General features: G+C 39.5%; 1 protein-coding gene across 4 annotated transcripts in view; it reads left to right on the top strand.

The window, feature by feature from the left end:
* taok1a (TAO kinase 1a) overlaps positions 1–25,799 on the top strand; it is a 159,980-nt gene that overhangs the window by 109,775 nt on the left and 24,406 nt on the right. For all 4 annotated transcript variants that reach the window (XM_073053384.1, XM_073053382.1, XM_073053385.1 and 1 more), the window contains exons 10-14: positions 4,489–4,570; positions 7,688–7,855; positions 8,213–8,419; positions 16,971–17,105; positions 22,848–23,084. In XM_073053384.1, coding sequence (XP_072909485.1) covers positions 4,489–4,570; positions 7,688–7,855; positions 8,213–8,419; positions 16,971–17,105; positions 22,848–23,084 — 829 coding nt within the window. The remainder of the gene's footprint in view (positions 1–4,488; positions 4,571–7,687; positions 7,856–8,212; positions 8,420–16,970; positions 17,106–22,847; positions 23,085–25,799) is intronic.

Here is a 25,799-nt window from a genome sequence, read left to right on the forward strand (position 1 = left end):
GTCATATTAAAGGGGGTAGATACTTAGCAATCAATTACTTTGTTTTATATTTGTTATTGATTGAGATCATTTTGTAGAAACTTGTTTTCACTTTGACACAAAAAAGGTCTTTTTCTGTTGATCAATGTCAATAAAAGCCAAATTAAATCCACTGTGATTCAATGTTGTAAAACAATAAAATGTGTAAACTTCCAAAGGAGGGAGTGAATACCTTTCATAGGCACTATACTGCAGATTCACTCTGTTTTTGGGATTGTCAGATGGGTGTGCTGGAATCAGTTGGAGGCTACCAACAGTGAAGGCAGCTCACAAAAGGGAAGCATGAAAATGTCATAGCATTTGATATGAAACCAAATGTTTTAATTGTTGCTGCCTTCCAGAGTGGTAGGTCAAATTAGTTTGGATAAACTAGTTATAAGTTTTCAATCTCTGTGCTATGGGCAGAAGTTCCCACTTGCTTCATAAAGGCAACAATTATATCAGTGCCTAAGAAGAGTAATGTGAGCTGCCTTAATGACTATCGCCCGGTAGCACTCACATCAACAGTGATGAAATGCTTTGAGAGGTTGGTCATGACTAGACTGAACTCCTGCCTCAGGAAGGACCTGGACCCATTGCAATTTGCCTATCGCAACAATAGGTCAACGGCAGACACAATCTCAATGGCACTCGACACGGCTTTAGACCGCCTGGACAACACAAACACCTATGTTAGGATGCTGTTCATTGACTATAGCTCAGCATTTAATACCATCATTCCCACAATCCTGATGAGAAGTTGCAGAACCTAGGCCTCTGTACCTCCCTCTGCAATTGGATCTTCGACTTCCTAACCAGAAGACCATAATCTGTGTGGATTGGTGATAACATATCTTCCTCACTGATGATCAACACTGGCGCACCTAAGGCGTGTGTGCTTAGCCCACTGCTGTACTCTCTATATACACATGGCTGTGTGGCTAGGCATAGCTCAAATACCATCTATAAATTTGCTGATGATACAGCCATTGTTGGTAGAATATCAGGTGGTGACAAGAGGGTGTACAGGAGTGAGATATGCCAACTAGTGGAGTGGTGCCACAACAACAACAACCTGGCACTCAACGTCAATAAGACGAAAGAGCTGATTGTGGATTTCAGGAAGGGTAAGATGAAGGAGCACATACCAATCTTCATAGAGGGATCAGAAGTGGAGAGAGTGAGCAGCTTCAAGTTCCTGGGTGTCAGGATCTTTGTGGATCTAACCTGGTCCCAACATATCGATGTAGTTATAAAGAAGGCAAGACAGTGGCTATACTTCATTAGGAGTTTGGAGGGATTTGACATATCAACAAATACACTCAAAAACTTCTATAGATGTACTGTGGAGAACATTCTGACAGGCCGCATCACTGTCTGGTATGGGGGGGGTTGCTTCTGCACAGGACTGAAAAAAAGCTGCACAGGGTTGTAAATTTAGTCAGCTCCATCCTGGGTACTAACCTACAAAGTACCCAGGACATTTTCAGGGAGCGGTGGTTTCAGAAAGGCAGCGTCCATTATTAAGGACCTTCAACAGCCAGGGCGTGCCCTTTTCTCAGTGTTACCATCAGGTAGGAGGTACAGAATTCTGAAGGCACACACTCAGTGATTCAGGAACAGCTTCTTCCTCTCTGCCATTCAGTTGCTAAATGGGCATTGAACCTTTGGACACTACCTCACTTTTTTTTCCTGTTTTTTGCATGTTCTTTTAAATCTATTCAATATACATATACTGTAATTTATTTATTTTTTCCTTTCTATATTTATTGCATTGAAATGCTGCTGCTGAGTTAACAAATTTCACATTACATGCCAGTGATAATAAACCTGATTCTGAAGCTTCTCTTGCACTTTTATTTTGGTTAAAGTTTCCTCAACTTTGGCAAGAACATGCATTGAGGGGAAAAAAAACACCCACAGGATATATCTTCTGCTACCTTGAGTTTGACATTAACTTACCCTGGTACTACGATGTATCTTCCAGCATGGTCTGGTGCAGCCTTCTTCCACTGAAGGCTGGTTGCTGCACATTGGAGTAGTAGAGTGCTCCGAACCAATTATCTCACTTGAAAATGCTTGGTAACTTGAAAATTAAACTCTTTCCTCAGGATATATAATTATTAAAATAATTAAAGCACAAAAAGAGACACATAAAAAGATTTAGATTGTTTAAACTTATTTAATTACTTAACCTTTGCCCTAGCAGAGTTATCCCATTCATTTTAATGGAATGCTCTCTATGGCTTTGTGTGCAGATTTCCCTCACTGAGACCGCAAATTCAAACTACCATGTCGAACTTTGAAGAGTCAGCTGTACTTGTACATTACAAAAGCTTAATGACACCAGCTATGTAAATAACCTGAAAGATCAGATTTTGGGTACTTGGTCCAATTCAACAGAGTATCTTGACTGTGTATCAGATAATGAACATAGAATAGTACAGCACATTACAGGCCCTTTGGCCCACAATGTTGTGCCGACCTTCAAACCCTGCCTCCCATATAACCCCCCACCTTAAATTCCTCCATATACCTGTCTAGTAGTCTCTTAAACTTCACTAGTGTATCTGCCTCCACCACTGAATTAGGCAGTGCATTCCACGCACCAACCACTCTCTGAGTGAAAAACCTTCCTCTAATATCCCCCTTGAACTTCCCTCCCCTTACCTTAAAGCCATGTCCTCTTGTATTCAGCAGTGGTGCCCTGGGGAAGAGGCGCTGGCATCCACTCTGTCTATTCCTCTTAATATCTTGTACACCTCTATCATGTCTCCTCTCATCCTCCTTCTCTCCAAAGAATAAAACCCTAGCTCCCTTAATCTCTGATCATAATCCATACTCTCTAAACCAGGCAGCATCCTGGTAAATCTCCTCTGTACCCTTTCCAATGCTTCCACATCCTTCCTATAGTGAGGCAACCAGAACTGGACACAGTACTCTTAAGTGTGACCTAACTAGAGTTTTATACAGCTGCATCATTACATGGCGACTCTTAAACTCTATCCCTCGACTTATGAAAGCTAACACCCCATAAGCTTTCTTAACTACCCTATCTACCTGTGAGGCAACTTTCAGGGATCTGTGGACATGTACCCCCAGATCCCTTTGCTTCTCCACACTACCAAGTATCCTGCCATTTACTTTAATGAGATTGAAAGCTTTCCATTAACTTACATGGAAGAAGCTACAATTAATTGAACCCTGCCAGGTCTCCTTCCTTTGTTCTTAGCATCCTTTCATTCTGAAATGGTGTGAAATAGCTGCTTTTGAATTATTTTTATAGAATGTGGTGATTTGCCAAGACTTGTTCCGTCAAATCTGTGATTACCCCACCTGTAATAATGAAAAGCAAGCAAGTAGGTATGCTAGCTTCTCCAAAGTTACTCTCCAAGGCAGATATTCATACTTGGGGTTCAAATCCTCTTCACCTAATAGCAAGGTTGGAATCCCTTCATTTTGCAGACTGCAGGTGGTGAAGATGATGACACAACACTGTATTCTAAGTCATAGATTCCAGTTATATTTTATACTCTATTGTGTAATAACTGGCAAACAATGAAAACTTGTACCTTTTTGATGACAAACAAGAGAAAATCTGCAGATTCTGGAAATCCAAGCAACAGAGACAAAATGATGGAGGAACTCAGCAGGCCAGGCAGCATCTATGGAAAAAAGTACAGTCAACATTTTGGGCTGAAACCCTCTGGCAGGACTGGAGGGAAAAAGCACTTTGATAACATGTCTTCAAAAGTTTTCAAAGAATTTGCAAACCCATCAAGTGCAGCAAAATTAGTTGCATTGTGGTACGGTAATTGACTGGAAGCTAGTTGAGCAGTATAAAATAGCCTGTATTCTTTTTGCAATATGCTAAATAATTTCACCTTGTGCCTTGATTGAATTGTTTACAGAATTAGCAATGTTTTTATTAATAATCTTTCCAAAACCCATGTGAATGAGAGGTGCCCTTATAGAAATGTAGGATAATGAAAGGTGATCTTATAATTTTTTTAAAAATTATGAGAGGGATGGATTAGGTGGATGATAACATTCTTTACCTCAAGGTAGGGGACATAGAATCAGGATGAGAGATGAAAGATTTTAATGAGACTTGAAGGCGGAGTATTTTCATGCAGAGGGTGGTGAATACATGGAATGAGTTGCTGGAAGTAGTGGTTGAGGCAGATAAGTAATATGATATAATTTAAGAAGCACTTGGATAGGTGCATGGAATTATGGTGCTGTTAGGGATTCAGGTTGTACACAGACAAATGGGACTAGTTGGATGAACAACATGGACTCACTGGGTCAATCTATGTTGTATTGTTCTATGACTCTGAATTGTCATTGTCAATTTCAGATCCTAGCAACGCAGGTTAACTTTATTTTGAAACTATAAACTCTTATGAGATATTGCTTCAAGTGCCTCTTATGCTCAATATAGTTTCCCTTTCTCTTTAATTTGCTTAGGTCTGACTATTTTCGCAACTTTGTAGACTCCTGCCTCCAGAAAATTCCTCAAGACAGACCCACTTCGGAGGAACTTCTGAAAGTCAGTAGGATTCTCTAATGCATTTTATTTTTCTTAATCATGTTTATATTCAGTCTACATTATACACAAATTATATTTGATTCATCATGTTTTTATCAAGTGCCATAGAATAATTATTACATTTTTGCATTTGTATATAATTTTTGTGCATAGCTTATGTGAACAGATCCCATTATGATGCCCTTATTTCTCTGCAGTTCTACCCATATCCTGGTGTCTTATTCCCCTGCAGTATGATACCTTATCCTAGCATCTATCTGTGCTAAGACAGTGTAACAGTAAAATCAGCTTTATTATCTAGTTCCCTCTGGAGATATTTCCTGGCAATTTATTAAACCTTAGTAGCATAGCTTGTATTTGTTATAATGTTTATGATCTGTTTATGGCTTGTGTCACATTGGTCTTGCAATTTGTAGCGCTGTTTTCTCTAGAACACAATGTGAGAAGCACCCTGAGCAAAACTGTCTTGAACATGTTCCACAAGGAGTAGACTTGCAGCATCCTATGTCCATTCTAAATTTACCTAAGGCTGTGTTTACCTGAAGAGCGTGATCAAGCTCAGCTGTGCTCCTCCAATATTTGAAATGAAATGGCTGATTTGGAGAGTAAGCATTCAGTATAATAAAGGTTGTGTAGAATTCTACTAGGGGTGGGAAAATTATAATGGGGAAGGCAGATATTGAGTTAGTTGGAACCCTTGTAATAGTGATTAATATAGTTCTTTCAGTGTAATGCAATCCCCTTCCTAAACCCAGGGTAATGTAAAGAGCTAGATTAATATTGTATTTGTTGGGAGATCCTTGATATTGTTGGATTCACCAGATATTTTTAGAAATTAAGAAGTGCCTTTCAGGTACTTTTCAGGATACAGAGATTTATAGGGTGGTTAAGAAAGCATATGTTTTATTAGTTGAGGCATTGAATTCAAAAATCAGGAAATCATGTTGCAGCTTTATAAAACTCTAGCTAGGGCATATCTAGAGTTTTGCATATAGTTCTGGTCACCCTATTATAGAAAGGATGTCAAGGCTTTGGAGGTTTTGTGGAAGGCGTTTACCAGGATGCTGCCTGGATTATAGGGCATCAGAGGTTGGACAAACTTGGGTTGTTTTCTCTGGAGTGGTGGAGGCTGAGGGGAGGTCTGATGGGGGTTTATATGATTCTGAGAGACAGTATCTTTTACTCAGAGTTGAAATGTCTAATGTCAGAGGGCATGCATATTTAAGGTGAGAGAGGGTAATTTCAAAGGAGCTGTGAGGTAAGGTTTTTGCCAGAGAGTGGTGGGTGTCAGGAATGCACTAGCTGGAGTGCTGGTAGAGGCAGATGCGTTAGAAACTTTTAAGAGACGTTTAGATGGGCACATGAATGTGATGAAAATGGAAGGATATTGCGGCAGACAGGATTAGTTAGGTTAGATTAGCTAGGTTGTCCGTTGCATGACTGATTTAATTGGATTGGCACAACATTGTGGGCTACAGGGCCTGTTCCATGGTCTATGGTATGTTTCAGGTTAGACACTATTGCACCTCAATTAAGGCCACAACATATCGCTAGATCATTTAATTGTGATTACCAAATGGGTTTCACTTTCTATCAACTATATATTGTATATATATTTTTTTCTCTTTGTTCCATTAGCTGCATTTGCAGATTTTGCATCTTCAACACTTGCAGCAGTTTTTAATTTTCTGCCATCATCATGATTTAATTGAAAAATTATTCTTCAATGCTTTATTGTACATATTCCCAGTGCTCTTGTTAGAGAGGTAGTTTTGTGTTGGGGAACTAAATGTCCTCTTTGATGGTGAAAACTGAGTGAAGCTTGTCTGAACTAGATTCATTATGGATATTAATTTCTCATTTTAAATTTTTATGGATTATTAACAATTATTCTAGCTTTCAATTCCTCATCTAGGCTGAATTTTATTATGGTCCTTCAAAACATTATCTCCTTGCACTTCATTCTATTCAGGTTATTAATCAGAATTGACTCAAGCTGCTATGTTTTATTTGTTATAATTTTAATAAATTAATTTATTAAATCTGGACATCTCACTAGAATCAACCTCAACAGATATCTTGTTGGAAGTCAACATAGATTGTGCATGTTTGTGATAAACCGGACTGTCTCCACTCTTGTGGAAATCAAGGCAAGCTTATTGCCATATACACAAGTACACGAATGCACAAGTAGAATGAAAAACTTAAAGTAACATAACACTCAATTTGGACAGGTACTTCCTGCATCACCCCTTTCTGACTTTGCTGGACAAGGGTTTTATCATTAACATGTAATCTAAAGATAACTTGAGTATCTATTGCAGGCCCCATTATTTGAAATTTTCTTGTTTATTGATGCGATCATTGACTCCATTACTGGGCCATGAAACAAAACAAAGTATATACTGCAGAGAGGTTCATCTTTGTTGGCTGTCTGTGCTGGAGTGTCAAATGTATATATCCTGTTGCTTCATGCAATTTCAATATTTGAAGCAGAAAGTAGCCCTGTTATGAATTAAACAAATACTCCAGAAGTGTATCCTAGGCTCTATAGTCTTCCTTCTTGTGAATTAACATATTTACAAATTCCCTTGTTCAGAATCTAATTGGAGTTGATATTTTCCATTCCAAGCTTTTTATTGATATGAGGTTAAACAATGAGTTCAGTTACTTTAATAAGAGAAAGTAAAATCATACTTTTTTTAAACTAGCTGTGAAAAAGCTATTTAGAGTAGATAGTAAACACCTCATTCATAAATGAAATTCTTACAGAGGTCTGAGGTTACTGAGTATGTTTTAGCCTACCATCAAGCAATAGTTTGAAAGAAAGACTGGTGTTCTGGTCAAACAGGAAAGCTAATGTGAAAGGGGGCTGAATTTAGAATGAAGCCGAAAATTAGATTGATTCTAGTATGAAAATATAATAGATCTTTATTGAGAGGTATTCTTCCAGTTAATGGACACGTATGTTTTCCAAGTTTTCATTCTGAAATCATTGGATAAGTTTCTTTTTCTTTTGCATGTTTTGATTTAAGTGTAAATACAGGATTAGAAAAGATTGCAGTAATTGTTAGTTAGGCATTCCCTAGTAACTTATCTCATTAATTCAATTTTCAGCATGCTTTCGTTGTTAGAGAGCGCCCTGAAACAGTATTAATAGATTTAATACAGAGGACGAAAGATGCTGTCAGAGAACTTGATAATCTACAGTATAGAAAGATGAAGAAAATCCTTTTTCAGGAAGCACATAATGGGCCTGCAGTTGAGGCTCAAGAAGAGGAGGAGGTAAGAGGACTTTGGATCAACGTAATTAACTTTTTATTTTGTTAAGGTCAGTCACGTGAGTAAACTTTTACAACTTGAAAATTAAGTAGGTATCTCATTCATTAAATGATTTGAAATTTTTGACTGCAGCATATTTATTTTCACTCTACTAATGTTGCAAATCAGTATGTAGCTTATTTCATAAATCAATTTGAAGTTGTGAAATTGTCCTTGTGGATTTGGAACCACCTTATTTAAAAATAAACATCAGAAATTCCTAGTATATGTTGACAGATGCAATTTGATTATTTTTTAATCAATCATAAGACATAAAGACAAAATAGCTTTGTTCTAATATTCTTGTGCTATATTTGAAAGGAACCTGAGCACAGTGTTGGTAGAACGGGCACTGTTAACAGCGTGGGCAGTAATCAGTCTATACCAAGCATGTCTATCAGTGCTAGTAGCCAAAGCAGCAGTGTCAACAGTCTTCCAGACGCCTCTGATGATAATAGCGAGATTGCCATGATGCAGGAGGGAGATCACACGGTGATGTCAAACAGTTCTGTTATCCACCTAAAGCCAGTAAGTTTCCCAGTACCTTTTCATATATTTTTATAATATGGGATTTGTCTTGGGTTCAGTGGAAGTACAGAATTCTTGATTTTCTTGAAACGTCAGTTTGTATATTTTTACAAGTGTTTAGTATATTAAAAACATTTATAAAAGTAAGTTCAGTCTATGTAAAGAAGACTCACTACCATTGTGTAAAGGAAAAGATCATCTATAAACCACCTTTTGCTGCTGAGCCATTGGTTCTATTATGCAATCTCAGAAAAGCATAAAATATATTGGAGTGGAGTAAACACTTTCCTTTGTATCTTGCCCAAGCTTTTGCAGTTTGGTTGATCTCACCCAGCCTTCTGTCTGCCCCTTTTGCTGACATTGCATTCTCCCACAATCTCACATTACCAGCTTATCCCAGTCTTGGGCAAAGGATGTATTCTGATCTGTAACTATAATTTGCATAACTTTATGCTGCATTTCACTAAAACTAACTTTTGTTCAAGTGAAGCCAAACTCTGAGTGTGGACCCGTCAAGAAAATTAGACCTGAGAGGTTGGGTATTGGAACGGGTCTCTTTTCTAATAAAGAATATTAAGAAAATGGCCTAGAGTGATTCTTTAAAATACTACTTAAATATTTGATGGACTAGACAGGCATTGGTTTAATTTATTGAGCAGAAGAAAACCAGGTGCTTTTACTTTGGGGCTGTGACAAAGACAGCATTTGTTACCCCTCCCTAATTGCCTTTAACAAGTTGGCGGTGAGCTGCATCTACTGCCCTGTCCTTTTTGGTGGTAGAGGTCACGGTTTTAGGAGTTGTTAATAGAACAGCCTAAGCAAATAATTCTGTAGATAATATGCATTGCATTTGTAGCTAATATACATTATACCCAATCTGCACTGGTGCTGAAAGATATGGATTATTGTTATGGTATAAGCTAAGCAGACAGCTATGTGAGAGTTATGGGTGCACAGCCGGAAATAGCCCTTTGGCCCTCTAGACTTTGCATAATTATCAAGCATCCATCTACACTGATTCAGTTTTTCCTCTTACATCCCCATTAACTCCTCCCTTATAAAATATTCTCCCGTCACACTTCTACATTAGGGTAATTTATAATAGTCAATTAATGTACTAACCTGCACATCTATGGCATGAGTGAGGAAACCAGAGAAACCAACACGGTTGCAAGAAGATCATGCAGACTCCACTCAGATAAAACACCCAGGGTCAGGATTAATTCCATGTCAGTGGAGCTGTGATGTCACTCTGCTTTTAGAGCTACATTAATTCAAGCAAATGAAACTTACTCCATTGTGATCCTTTTATGGTGGAAATGGTTTGTGATACCAGAAGGTGAGTCACTTACTGCATCATACCTAGGCTCTGAAGAGTTCTTGTAGCCATGGTATTTACATAGATAGTCCAGGTGAATTTCCTAATATGGAATCTGCATATCAGGCAGTGATGCAACTCGTCAGTATGCTCTCTACTGTACATAGAACATGGTGCAGTACAGCACTGTACAGGCTCTTCAGCCCAGGATGTGCCAACATTTTAACCTTTCCAAGATCAAGCTAATGCTCCTCTCCCATGTAGCCCTTTAATTTTCTATGTAACTCAGAGTCTCTTAAATGTCCCTTGTATGTCTGCCTCCACCACTACCCTTGACAGCCTGTTCCACACTCTGTCTGATACAACCTACCTCTGGCATCCCTCCCCCCTATACTTTAATCATCTTAAAATTATTGCCTTATGTATTAACTATTTCTGCCCTGGAAAATGGTGCTGGCTGTCTACTCTTGCCAGTGCTTTGTATCATCCTATACACTATCATCAAGTCACCTCTCAAGCTCCTTTGGACCAAAGAGAACAGCTCTAGCTCGCTCTGTCTTTCCTCAGAAGACATGTTCTCTAATCCCTCTGTAGAAATTGCGCCATAAAAATTTGCTAGAGAATTTGATGACATTGTAGCGGTGTGCTACACGCAGTGCTACAATAACGACACGGAGTCGGTGAGCTGCAGTTACAAAAAAGATTTATTCAAACTTTGTGGCCTCGCTTTAAAGCCTCCCCGGGTGGGAATGCTGTAGGGGACGTGTATTCACAGTCCCGTCCCGTGCGTGGGCTTTTCCCCTTGCTGGTGAAGCAGGCTTGGCACCCTCTTTGGGACCTGCCTCAATGCCGGCGTGCGCCGCTTTGTGAGACGGTTCGAGTGCGCTGTGAAGTGGGTCGCCACATAACCCCCGCCGAACCGGCGATACACCCCCCAATGTCCACAGTCTGAGTCGGACTCTGTTTGGGAGGTCTGCCTCTGCGCCGCGGTGCCTGAATCTCGACCAGCTGCGCCAAGTCCACATGGGCTGGTTTGAGTCAGTCCACCGTGAAAACCTCTTTCCCCCCAAAGTCCAGCACGAATGTGGACCCGTTGTTTCTGATCACTGTAAACGGCCCCTCGTAGGGCCGCTGTAGCGGTGCCCGATGTCCTCCCCGTCGTACATAAACAAACTTACAGTTTTGCAGGTCTTTGGGTACGCAGGTCAGGTTCTGCCCATGCTGCGAAGTGGGTATGGGGGCCGGGTTACCGAGCCCCTCGCATAGTCTGCCCAGGACTGCTGCGGGTTCTTCCTCTTGCCCCCTTGGGTTTGGTATGAACTCCCCTTGGACACCAACTCAGCCGACGAGGTGTGCAGATCCTCTTTGGGCACCGTGCGGATTTCGAGCAGGACCCAGGGGAGCTCGTCCACCCAGTTAGTCCCTGTGAGGCGGGCCGTGAGAGCCGACTTCAGGTGACGGTGGAAACGCTCCACTAGTCCGTTCGACTGTGGGTGGTAGGCAGTTGTGTGGTGCAGCTGTGTCCCCAAAAGGCTGGCCATAGCTGACCACAGGCTGGAGGTGAACTGGGCGCCTCTGTCGGAGGTAATGTGGGCCGGTACACCAAAGCGAGATACCCAGGTGGCAATCAGTGCCCAGGCGCAAGATTCGGAGGTGGTGTCGGTGAGCGGGACCGCCTCTGGCCATCTTGTGAACCGGTCCACGATAGTCAGGCGGAGCCACGCTCCTCGCAACACTGGCAGGGGGCCCACGATATCCACATGAATGTGGTCGAAACACCGGTGGGTAGGGTGGAACTGCTGCGGCAGAGCTTTGGTGTGCCGCTGCACCGTGGCTGTTTGGCAGTGCATGCACGTTCTGGCCCATTCACTGACCTGCTTGCGGAGTCTGTGCCAAACGAACCTGTTGGTATAAATTGTTAGCAGCATTGATTATTTTGGAAGCACTTTCATTTCCTGTCACACTGATTGCTACCCTTCACCCTGTATTCTGCTTTCTATCTTGCTGCCAACATGCTATCCATTCTGCCATTTGTCTTCTAACTCGGCATGATTTGATTGTTTTTATCCTTTGTCCTATACTTTCTGAAGTTTTTTACTTTTGATTTCCTATTTTTTTTAGTGATTTTGTTATTTTGCCTTTGTAATTTTCAGCTAACTGCTCTAATGTTTTCCAAAGTATAGCCCCTCAAGCCATTTCTGTTATTTAATGAAATCACAGCTTGCTTGCCTTTTCTGCTCAATGCCTTAAAGCCTATTGTTATATAAAAAAAACAACTTTCTGTCATTTTTGGATTTAACAACCAAATTTGACCAAGTATTACCATTTGTGGAAAAGACTTAAAAGTTCTTTTGTTCTCTTGTGAAAGTATTTAATACTATTACTCCTGAATGACCTGGTTCTAATTTTTGTTTTAGACCACCTATTCAGTAGGCATATTGTTCTTTTATCTGTTGTATCAATCTAGACTAATATCTTGAAGATTCCTCTCAACTTGCCCTTTAACCTTTTGAATCCGGAAACTAAATCCAAATTTAGTTTGCATACATTCCTCTTAAATTTAAAAATTTTTGTAGAGCAGGAGGAAACTATTTGGCCCATTGAAACTCTTAGTTCCCAGTAGAGTTGATGCAGAGTCCTAGACCTCAATATCTCCTTGTGCAATTAGATCCTCTATTTCCTCACTTGCAGACCAAAAATCAGTTCAGATTGGCAAAAACATCTCCTCCGCAGTCTCCCTCAGCACAAGGCTGTGTGCTTAGCCCCTGCTCTAGTCACTTTATACTTGTGATTATGAAGCTAAGCACAGTTGACAACGCCACTGTTGGCCCAATCAAAGTTGGTGACAAAGCAGCACAGAGATTGAAAATTTGGTTCAGTGGTGCCATAACAGCAACCTCTCACTTAGAGTCAGCAATACCAAGGAGGTGATTATTGACTTCAGGAAGAGGTTGTTTCTGGAAGCCAGAGATCCATGAGCCTGTCCTCATTAGGGGATCAGAGGTGGAGAGGGTCAGCAACTTTAAATTCCTCTATGTTCTTACTTCAGAGGGTCTGTCCTGGGCTCTTACGTAAGTGCCATTACAGCAGCACCTGTACTTTCTTAGAAATTTGGGGATTCAGCATATTGGCTAAATATTTAACAAACTTTTATAGATATGTGGTGAAGAGTATATTGATTGATTGCAATATGGCTTGGTACGGAAACACCAGTGCCCTTGTACAAAAACACCAATGTCCTTGTACAGGAAAACCTATAAGAAGTTCATCACATTTAAAGCCTTCCCCACCATTAAGCACATCTACACAGAGTGCTGTAGCAGGAAAGCAGCATCCATTATCGAGGACCCTCACCATTCAGATGATGCTTGTTTTCTCACTGCTGCCATCAGGAAGAAGGTACAGAAGCTTCAATACCCACACCACCAGGTTCAGAAACAGTTATTATCCCTCAACCATTAGGCTCTTGAACCAGAGCAGATAACTTCACTCACCACATCACTGCACTGTTCCCAGGGCCTCTAGACTTACTTTCAAGGACTCTTCATCTCATGTTTTTGATATTTGTTGCTTATATGTTTATTTATTTGTTTCTTTTTGTATTTGCACAGATTGTTGTCTCTTGCACATTTGTTGTTTGTCCTGATGGGTGCAGTCTTTCATGAATTCTATTGTGTTTCTTGTAGTTACACTGATTGCCCTCAAGCAAGTGAACCTCACGGTTGTATATGGTGACATATATGTACTGTTCTTTGATAACAAATTTATTTTGAACTTTAAGTTGAGTAATTTCTTTTCATGTGACCCTGCCAGTTGCTCACTCTCAATTATAATTATATAATTAAATATATATCTGTGCTCCCTGTTCCTCCAGTTGTCTGCTAATGAAACCAGTCTCCCTTTAACTCCATTTATTCCTCTCTGAATCCTTCACTGTTTTTGGTAGCAGCATGTTCTGTGAACCTATTCTGATTGGACCATCAGTTGTTGCTTTTCTTGCAGTTGGCACTCGTTGCTTTTGAACTTGCAAACCGTATCTCTGTGACATTTTTTGCAAAATAATTAAAAAAGCTATTTCTTCTTCTTGTCCATTCTCTCATTGCAAACTATCTTTTCTCAGAACCAGGATCAGTCTTTTGTGTTGCTCTGATTTACCCTTATTTTAATGTGAGGAATGGCACAAGTTATTTTATACCCACTATTGTGTGAATTACATAGCTTAAATCTGCTTTGTATCTATTGACTATCAGTACTTTCTGATGTGTGCTAATTCAGAATTCTTGCAATCATCCATTGGAGCACATCAGCATAATCGCTTCCTTTCTCCCATTTCTTTATCTAGCTTCTCTTTGTATGTATTGGTGTTATTTGTTTCATCTCCTCTTGTGGTAGCAAGTTCCACATTCTAACCTCTGCATGGCTGAAGAAATGTATCCAGAGGAGGTTTTATTAGTGGTTTGTTCAATAAATGAATTGCTCCATCATCATCTTCCACCTTATTTCTGCAGACTTCTGCAGCCATTCCCACCATCTCCCGCTTCTTGATGATTTGATGATTATAGGTTTTATTCCTCCTCTGCCTTTTCCAGAATTCCCTCATTATGCCTCGATCTTTTCATTCTCACTGTCTTTAACTTTGGTCTTTTGTTGGTTCTTTTATTTTCTTGGGGTTATCCCCATGTAAGCTGCTTTTAGAACAGAACGTGGAGCAATACAGCACAGTGCAGGCCCTTTGGTCCACACTGTAGTGCTGTCCTATATAAACCTCCTCCATGATCAATCTAACCCTTCCCTCCTACACTGCACGTAACCCTCTATTTTCTTACATTCCGTGCCCATCTAAGAGTCTCTTAAATGTCCCTTTTGTAGCAGTCTCTACCACCACCCCCGGCAATGCGTTCAGTGCTCCTACCACTCTTGTCACAAACATGAGAAAACCTACGGATGCCTGAAATCCAAGTAACACACACAAAATGCTGGAAGAACTCAGCAGGCCAGGCAGCATCTATGCTGAGACCTGATGAAAGGTCTCAACTCGAAATGTGACTGCGTACTCTTTTCCATAGATGCTGTTTGGCCTTGCTGAGTTCCTCCGACATATTGTGTGTATTACCTATCTCTTTTTTAAAAAAAAACTACCTCTGACATCTCCCCTAAACTTTACTCCACCCACTGTAAACTGATATCCTGCGGTATTGAATATTACCACCCTGGGAGAAAGGTGCTGGCTGTCTTCAATATACGCCCCTCACAATCTTTAATCTTTAAATGCTTCTTTAAAATCACCTCTCATCCTCCTTCATTCCAAAGAGAAAAGCCCTAGCCTGCTCCTCCTTCCCTCATAAGACATGCTTTATATATCAGGCAGCATCTTGGTAAGTTAGTACTGTACCAGCAACGTTCCTGTAATAGGTTTTATAGAGCTGCAACATAATCTTGCTGCTTTTGAACTCAGTCCCCTGACTAATGAAGGCCAACGTGCCATGCACCTTCTTTACCATCCTATTGGCAACTTGGAGTGATCTGTGGATCCAGACCCCAAGATCCCGCTGTCCTTTGCACTGTTAACAATACTGTCATTAACTTTGTACTGAAGTTCGATCATCCAAAATGTGCTACTTCACACTTTTCCAGACTGAATGCATCTACCACACTTCTGCCCATCTCTGCATTTTCATATCTATATCCCATTTTCGCACTATTTTCCCAACTTCCCCAATTTTCATGTCATTCGCAAACTTACTCATCCTTCCTACCACTTCCTCATCCAAATCATTTATAAAAATCTCAGGGTAGTGGTTGTAGAACAGATTCTTATGGAATAGCATTAGTCACTAACCTCCAGGCAGAGTATGCTCCATCTGCCTTCTGTGGTAAACAAGATTTGAATCTATGCATGGATCTCATGCCTCATGACTTTCTGGACGAGCCTGCCATGGTGAACCTTGTCAAATGCCTTACTAAAATTCATACACGCTGCACCTACTGCTCTAACTCCAATTTGTTTTATCACCTTCAAAAACTCCCATCAGGCTCATGAAGCACAACTTTTTCACAAGTCCATGCTGATGATCCCTAATAAAATTATGCTTCTCCAAATACTTGTAAATCTCTCCTCACCAAACTTCTCCATTAAGACTCAATGGTTTGTAATCCCCAGGATTAGCCCTAATGTCTTTCTTGAACGATGTACAACCTGTGATACCACTCATTTGGCCAAAGAGGACACGAAAATCATCATCAATACCCCAGAAATCTCTTGCCTCACTTTCTGTAGTGCCTGGGTATATTCTGTCCATCCCTGGTGACTTATCTATCCTAATGCTCAATATATAAAGATTGCCGATTGCACAGTGTAGCTTCTTCACTCAGGCAGGAATGGATAGGCTTCATATCAATGGTGTCTTGGTAATTGGTTTTGAGGCACCACTAGTTAGGCTTGTCATTTCCACCATTAGATCTGTTGGTTCATCTTCGCATCTTTTTTTTCAGTTCACCTCCAGCTTGATAAAAAATAGTTCCATGAAGATTAGTAAGCCAAGCCATATTAGTGCTGATATATCCTTCAAAATGAGTAGATATTTAGATCACTGATTACACAGTGAGTTAACATTGAAGTATCTAATAGTAGTCAAATGAGAATCTATGACAACTAGACTTTTAATATTTCCTTTTGGTAAATTAGCATGTTTTTTAGTTTATTTAAAGCTAAGGAATACCAGAAGAGAATAGGCAGAGCCTCAGCAGAATGGCCACCTAGGTCTAGTGAGGATATTGACTTTTATTGATCCTTGTGATTGGTTCAGGTCTCTGGCATGGCTAAAATTGCTGAGCAATTGGGTTTTCTTTCTCTTAATGTAGCAGAAATTAGGCTAAGAGTTTGCCAAGACTCATCTTGACATATCATTGCAGCCTTTGTTGCTGCAAGTGATAGGTATTTTGTAATTATCTATTTTCTCCACCAAAGTAATCCTTTTGAAAGTAATCTCAAACACTATCTTTCAGAAAAATTGTATTAATACTTTAACCCTTCAATATTGCATATCTGGCTGATCAGTCCATTATGTATCTCTCATTTGCAGATCCTTTTTAATGGGCACTTCTATATATAGATAAGCTGATTTTTTTACTGCTTGGCATTAGGAGATGAGTTTGAAGATCTTTTTGAAAAAGCACCTAGTTCGAAACCAACTTTTGTATGCTTGATCCTTATTTTTCACATTTGACTTGCAGGATCACGATCACTATGGTGAAGAGGTTGAGCACAGACCAAGGTGCTCAGAACCGCAGTCACCACCCCCAGTTTCACGGCATAAATCACATTACCGGAATCGTGAACATTTTGCCACAATTCGTACAGCTTCCTTGGTGAGTATTTTTAGTTAAAGGCTAGCCATGGTATATAAAGTTTATCCTGTGGGAAAGCATGGTTGTACTAATATAACTGAATTTTGACTAACCTGGTAAATTGGGGAAGAAGGGGGTGCATTGTGATGGGTTTGGTATTCATTCCTCTTCTCTGCATGTACTTTCAGGAAGCATTAAATAATTTTTTTTCTGTTATTTGCCAAAGTAATAATGCACAAAATTGGAATAGCTTGGTGATGTAATGGATAAAGGAGAGGGTGAAGCCTAGAAGGAATTCTTCTATTATTAAGCTTGTTTTGGAAATCCCTTACTGGGCAGATTTGAAAGGCTTAGATTAAATGCCATGGCTGATTTAATGGAGGCAAAATGGAAAGATTCTAAAACCCCACTCCACAGCACCACCTGTTGACCAGTACGAAAGGAATTTGACACATCGTTTTGATAATACTAGGTTTTGATGAAGTATTGATTGAACATTCATGGATGATACTGTATACAAGTTCTCAAAGAACATATAACCTTCAGGTACAGCAGATTTTATGGGAAAGGTGCAATATTAGCAGGGCTTTCAAGTGGATTTGTCTCATTCAGAGTCAGGGAAATCATGCATTGTGTGTGTGTGTTTATTATTGTGATCCTGTGTTCCACTTATTTCTGGTGCATATAGTAAATTTGGGGTGAGTATAACTATTGTGTATATCGCTGTTAACATGATGGTGCTGTTTCTCGCTGTTCACTTCCTTAACAATTCTGACTTGTCTTTATTATCTCTTGGCTTTTTTCTTTGTTTATTAGGTGATGTGATAAGGAATTATACCTAGATCATTCGGAAATACTTAGTGATCCAATTTCTGCTATGTGCATGTACACAGGCACATGCAGGCAAATTTGCACACAGCAGTGCATGCAGTTAAGTCATTCCATATCCCTCCACGGCAGTTATTTGCTGTGGAGCAGTTACCAAGAACAGAAAATGGGTTCTGGAATGATTTTACCCGATTTCTTTTTTCTTCATCTCCTGGTTTTCTAAATTTACAATAAAACAGACTTTAGCTTCAAAATGCAACTCACTTTTTAGAACAAAAGGAAAAAGCTGCTTGTCGTCCTTGCTCAAATTATGTGACCTTTATATCTCACATTTTCTTATAGAAATTATTCTGAATCACTGATTTGTGAAGGTTACCTTTTATATCTGACCACTTTACACGGTTCACAATGAACATTTGAAATTACTTAACTGGTTTGAAAACAATGTTTCTGAAGCTTTGTGTAGTACTGCAGAAAGAAAGATGCACTGTATTACTATATATGACTCTCAGTGACTAATTCCCTGAATCATTTTACAAAATTCATTAATTTTAATTAATTTCAAAGCAAAATACACATAAAAGTGGTTATCCAATATGCACTTTAGCTTACCCCATCCTACGACTTGTCTTTTTTGTAAATTAATCTTACCAAAATATTTTGTTTTCAAAAAGACCTAACTTTCCTTTAAAAATAATCTGGAGAAAAATGATTAAAATTTGTTAGATGTTAGAGGAATAACATTTATCACTGCAGCTGATTGATCAGTATCGATGCATCTCTGTAAATTGGGTAATAGATTGTACAATCCAAATAGAAATGTCAAAAAGATTAATCCTAAAGTCTCCTTCCCCATTTTAAGAAAACAAGTTTAAAAAGTCAGTGGATAACCATTACATCCTGTTTTGTTTGCTGTGTAATTACTTGTCTCGCAATTCTTTGAAATTATTTTACTAATGAAGAATTTCAAATTGCGCACCAAATTAATTTTTAATAGAATGCAGTAGAGGTAATTTAACACAAAGATATAAATTTCAATGATTAAACTGGGAACTTGTGGCAAATTAGGTGTCCATTTTTTGCCTAGTATCCAAGAATATGGACTACTAAAAGTAAGGGATTGAGTTTATATTCATTTAAAAAAAGGATTAGTTGTGCATTGATTTACAGTTGATTTCCTACAGTCTTAAATTGTGTTTTAAAGTTTGAAATTATGGTGTTAAATGAGTTAACTGGGTTACCAAATGGAACTGATTAATTGAAGCCAAGTGGACAGAAACTCAAACTTAGAAATATAAAATTGTAGTGCCAACTAAAAGTTAAGCATTCTGTGAGTGTGGTGTCTACAGAATGTGGATTTCGAGATGGCGGCAATGTTTCAGGTGGATTAAGTTACATATTGCGAGGCGCTTAGGTGCGGTAGGTAATGTGTTGCAGCTGGAGTATGTGGCAGGTGATGAAATTCATTGGAATCTATAGTATCGCATCCCCAGTAAGTGTGTACAGTTGAAGAACCTTCTGTTCAAGGTTGGTGAGCTGGAGCCTGAGGTTCAATTATTATATAGCATCAAGGAGCAGTTAGTTTGCTGGACCCTTAACTTACAGGTGGCAGTCAGATAGTTTAGATTTTGGATAGTATAATTACTTAGTTAAGTGGTACAGAAGAGCATGATTATAAGCGAGGCAGCTTTAGGGATTTAGAAAATAGCACAGCAGGAACCTCAACTTTTGTGTCTTTTATATAACTGAAAAAATGACTGGATAGGAACAGGCACTTTCAGTTGGATGGCAAAACTAAGCAAAGCATAACGTTAGACAGGGCCATTCAATTTATGGAAATAAAGAGTGATGTAGTGTTAATAGGGGATGATAAGAGGGATAGATGCTATTCTCTGCATCCATGAATGTAAGTCCTGAAAATTATTGCCTGCTTAGTTCCAGGTTTAAAAGCATCTCCTCAGACCTGTAAAGAAACTTAGAGTTCAAAGGAAAGACACTTTGCATTATAAACAACAGCAACTGAAATAAAATAGGATAAAGAAGGAAGTTCTGATTAGATACAAGTAGGATTCTAGCGAAAAACAGAAACGTGTATTGCTATCTGAACCATGTTCAAATCTGTAAAGTTAAATGAGATCAAATAATTGAACACTAAAGGAAATAACATTGGAAAAATTATTGTCCGTTAATTCCCTGGATCTGCTGATCTTCATCTTGAGGTCATCTTCCAAATATGTAACCCCATTATTTAATAAAGTAAAGTAAAATAAATTAGGAACTATAGCCTGGTGTCTAGCACAGTGCTAATGGCATGTGGAAAATAGGATTAAAGAAAATCATGGATTATGAAAGGGTTAACAGACATATCTGTAGAGAATTTTTAAGTTTGCAATTGGTGGAGTAGACAAGAGTGAGCCAGTTAATGTACATTTGGATTTCATAAGGCCTTTATTCAGGTACCACACATGGAATAGAAACATTGGAAACCTAGGGTACAATACAGGCCCTTCAGCCCACAAAGTTGTGCCAAACATGTCATTACCTGAGAAATTACTTAGAGTTGCCCATAGCCCTCTATTTTTCTCTCCTCTGTACCTACTTCCAAGCACCTTAAAACTGTGCCCTCTCGTGCTAGCCATTTCAGCCCTGGTAAAAAGCCTCTGACTATCCACACAATCAATGCCCCTAATCATCTTATACACCTCTATCTGGTCTCCTCTCATCCTCCATCGTTCCAAGGAAAAAAGGCTAAATTCACTCAACCTATTCTCATAAGGCATGTTCCCCAATCCAGGCAACATCCTTGTAAATCTCCTCTGCATCCTTTCTATGGTTTCGATGTCCTTCCTGTAGCGAGGCGACCAGAATTGAGCACAGTACTCCAAGTGGGGTCTGACCAGGATCCTATAATAGCTATATAGCTGCAACATTACTTCTTGGCTCCTAAACTCAATCCCACAATTGATGAAGACCAATACAGCATATGCCTTCTTAACCACAGAGTCAACCTGCCTAGCAGCTTTGAGTGTCCTATGGACTTGTACCCCAAGATCCCTCTGATCCTTCACACTGCCAAGAGTCTTACCATTAATACTATATTCTGTCATCATATTTGACCTACCAAAATGAACAACCTCACACTTATCTGGGTTGAACTCCATCTGCCGCTTCTGAGCCCAGTTTTGCATCCTATCAATGTCCCGCTGTAACCTTTGACAGCCCTCCACACTATCCACAACACACCCAACCTTTGTGTCATCAGCAAATTTACTAACCCATCCCTTCACTTACTCATCCAGGTCATTTATAAAAATCACGAAGAGTAGGGGTCCCAGAACAGAGCCCCGAGGCACACCACTGGTCTCCAACCTCCATGCAGAATATGACCCGTCTACAACCACTCTTTGCCTTCTGTGGGCAAGCCTGTTCTGGATCCACAAAGCAATTTCCCCTTGGATCCCATGTCTCCTTATTTTTTCAATAAGCCTTGCATGGGGTGAAATGCTTTGCTGAAATCCATATACACTACATCCACTGCTCTATCTTCATCAGTGTGTTTAGTCACATTCTCAAAAAGTTCTGTCAGGCTGGTAAGGCGTGACCTACCTTTCACAAAGCCATACTGACTATTCCTAATCATGTTATGCCTCTTCAAATGTTCATAAATCCTGCCTCTCAGGATCTTCTCCATCAGCTTACCAACCACTGAGGTAAGACTCACTGGCCTGTAATTTCCTGGGCTATCTTTTCTCCCTTTCTTGAATAATGGAACAACATCCACAACCCTCCAATCCTCCAGAACCCCTCTTATCCCCATTGATGATGCAAAGATCATTGCCAGAGGCTCAGCAATCTCCTCCCTAAATCTTTAAATTTAGAACGCATGATCTTGAGGCTTGGGGAAAAGATTGGTTAATGTACAGAAAATAGCTGGAATAAATGGGTCACTTTCAAGTTAGATGTTCGTGGCAAGTGCTTGGCTGCAGCTCTTCGTGATCTACTTTGTGTGAGGAGATTCAGTGCAGTATATCCATATTTAAAGATGTTAAGCTGGGTGGCAGTGTGGACTGGGAAGAAGATGCAGAGTGGCTTTGCAGGATGCAGTTGTGCTAGGTGAATGGTCAAGGTTATGGCAGATAGAATATATAATGTGGAAAAATGTAAGCTCATCCACTTTGGTAGAAAAGCTAGAAAATTGGATTTTTAAAAGGTTGCAGATAAAAAAATGCTGTTGGTTTTCAGAGTTGCCTGAGCACCTTTATATATTAATTATTGAAAGTTCAGCACTCAATTACAAAGTCAATTGATGTGATTTCCTTTAATGCAAAAGATTTGAACAGAAGTGTAGAGAAATTTTGCTTACTTATACAGAGCCTGGGTGAGGCTATCTAGAATGGTGTGTGCAGGTCAGGCCCTACCCATGCGTGATACATTTGGTTTAGAGTGCTGCATAGGTTAACCAAATTGATTTGTGAAATATCTGATTTAGCTGACAAAGACAGAGAGGTCTTCTTTGAAACATAGAAAAGTCTTAAGGGTCTTGGCAGACTGGTTGTACAGTTGATATTTATCAAACTTTCAGAATTCACTATGCGGGTAACTTATGGAAGTCAATTGGATTGATTTTTGTATATTACAGGAATCTAGGGGTATGGGTTCAGTGTAGGACAGTGGTGCTTGGACAAAGACAGTTGTGATCTTATTGACTAAAAGAGTGGTCATGAGGGTCTGAATGTCGCATCCCTGCTTCCACTTCTCAAATTCTACGACCTAAATCTATGGCTTAAAAACTGTATCTTAAGCTTGTGTAAAATAAATACTGGTTACTGCGATGGAACTTTTCCTGTTAGTCTGTAGAATCTTAGTGTGATCAGTGATTTCATAGTGGTTCACAGGTTATAAGTTGGAATCTTACTTTGTAATTCTGTTGAACAGGTCACAAGGCAAATTCAAGAGCATGAACAAGATTCTGAGCTTCGAGAACAGATGTCTGGTTACAAGCGCATGCGACGTCAGCATCAGAAGCAACTAATGGCACTGGAAAACAAACTAAAAGCAGAGATGGATGAACATCGACTGCGACTTGATAAGGAGCTCGAAACACAGCGCAACAGTTTTGCTGCAGAGATGGAGAAACTCATTAAGAAACATCTTGGTATTATGGAAAAAGAGGTATTAATTATAAGTGATAGATTTACAACTGTGGATTGTTGTTGTGAATTGAGGTATTTTGGCCAAATTAATTACAGCGTAGATTAACTTTATTTGTTAAATCATGTTTATTTGTTAAAGATGTTTGCTTTTAGGGCAGTATTTAATAGCCTTGAACTGACAGGCTTTCTAGACCATTTTAGAAAGCATTTAAGAATATTTACATTGTAAAGCATATATTGTCATGTAAGGATGGACAATTTGTTTCACGTGAAGGATGTAATGAGATTTTGCAGCAGTCTCATAGTTTCCAGTTGTTATTAGAACATAGAACATTACGATAGACAATAGGTGCAGAAGCAGACCATTCGGCCCTTCGAGCCTGCACCGCCATTTTGAGATCATGGCTGATCAATTACTATCAATACCCAGTTCCTGCCTTGTCCCCATATCCCTTGATTCTCCTATCCATAAGATACCTATCTAGCTCCTTCTTGAAAGCATCTAGAGAATTGGCCTCCACTACCTTCCGAGGCAGTGCATTCCAGACCCCTACAACTCTCTGGGAGAAGAAGTTTTTCCTTAACTCTGTCCTAAATGACCTACCCCTTATTCTCAAACCATGCCCTCTGGTACTGGACTCTCCCAGCATCTGGAACATATTTCCTGCCTCTATCTTGTCCAATCCCTTAATAATCTTATATGTTTCAATCAGATCCCCTCTCAATCTCCTTAATTCCAGCGTGTACAAGCCCAGTCTCTCTAACCTCTCTGCGTAAGACAGTCCAGACATCCCAGGAATTAACCTTGTGAATCTACGCTGCACTTCCTCTACAGCCAGGATGTCCTTCCTTAACCCTGGAGACCAAAACTGTACACAATACTCCAGGTGTGGTCTCACCAGGGCTCTGTACAAATGCAAGAGGATTTCCTTGCTCTTGTATTCAATTCCCTTTGTAATAAAGGCCAACATTCCATTAGCCTTCTTCACTGCCTGCTGCACTTGCTCATTCACCTTCAGTGACTGATGAACAAGGGCTCCTAGATCTCTTTGTATTTCTCCCTTACCCAACTCTACCCAGCCCTTTGATCCACAATGTTGTGCTGACCTTTTAACCTATTCCAGGATCAATCTGTCTCTCCCACATAAACCTCCATTTTTCTTTTGTCCATGTTTCTTTACAAGATTAATGTATCTGCCTCGACCAGCACCCCTGGCAGTGCTTTTTATGGATTATGATTTTTAAACAAATCCTACCTCTGCCATCTTCCTCTAATCTTTCCTCCAATCACCTTAAAATTATGCCCTCTCATATTAGCCATATCCACCCTAGGAAAAAGATGCTGACTCTCCACTCTATTAAATACCTCATAAGATAAGCTCTCTAATTTGGCAGCATCATGGTAAATCTCCTCTGTACTCTCTCTCAAGCTTCCACATCCATCTATAATGAAGCGACCAGAATTGAACACAATACTGTGTATGTGATCTAACAAGGGTTTTCTAGAGCTACAGTATAACCTTGTGGCTCTTGAACTCAATCCACTGACCAGTGAAGGCAACACTCCATAAGCCATCTTAACCACTCTTTCAACTTGTGCAGCAATTGTTGACAATAACATTTAAATTCTCCTGAAAAGAGTGATAGGAAGTAAAATCTCCAAATTATAAGTTAAGATCTTTGCATTGCTAATCCAGTAACACAGCCACTTTGCTATCAAACTGAATGTGCCTGGTTTGTGATTGGGGCAAAATTACTGATAATCTAATGATTACCAGGACTCCAGGTATATACATTCACTCTATCACTTTTTTAAAATTAACTGTATGTAGTATTGAACTGAGATTGGGGGATAAAAATGTTGCAATTATACACCAGCAATGATGTATGTTTCAACATCTGGTGGTGTTATGGTGGCTGTGGTTACTCACACTGATTAGGTGATCAGCTGTCTGAAAAAATAATGGCAAAAGGTGAATTCACATGGCTAGGAAAAAATTCATTCTGTCATTGCAGGAGTGTGGTGCAGGAAATGTTCAGGAACTGAATTCTTTTTAAAAAGTTTCAGCAAGCAATGTCAGAAATATAAAGAGTTCATGACATCTGAAATTTAAAAAAAATTTAATTGGAGGTGATTTCTGCACTACATGCCAGACAAGTCAATCAACAGTTCTGAAACAGTAAAAAAAATCAATGCAATCAAGCAAACCAAAAACAGTTGGACCATGGAGGAAAGGGAAGGAGGGGAACCAGAGAGGTGATGGGCAGATGAGAAGGGAAAGTATTTGAAGGTGATGATATGGGTGCATAGGATAATCAATGGTATCTGAAGTAGAGGTTTAGGAAGATAGTTGGACAATATATTACTCAATGGCCAAGTAAAGAAAAGAAAGAAGAAACAAAATTTTCAACTGGCTTAAAGTGATTGTAGAAATCGAGGAATTGGAAAGCTCATAAGGGATTGAGCATATGAAAGTGGGAGGTATTGTAGGTTAAGAATCAAGGTTCAAGATTTTTAATGCCATTTCCAGTGTACAAGTGTAAAGGAGAACGAAATGATTGTTACTGTGGATTCAATGCAGCACAAAAAAATAAGATAAAGAGCACAATAATTAAAAAAACCCACAATAAATGCAAATACATGAGAGCTTATATACATTGATTGTATCTCCACAAAGTGATGCTTGGCACAGGAGTATCTGTGCATAAGGTGATATTGGTGGTGGGTGTCTGG

This window comes from Hemitrygon akajei, chromosome 8, assembly GCF_048418815.1.
Source record: "Hemitrygon akajei chromosome 8, sHemAka1.3, whole genome shotgun sequence".
Taxonomy (NCBI): domain Eukaryota; kingdom Metazoa; phylum Chordata; class Chondrichthyes; order Myliobatiformes; family Dasyatidae; genus Hemitrygon; species Hemitrygon akajei.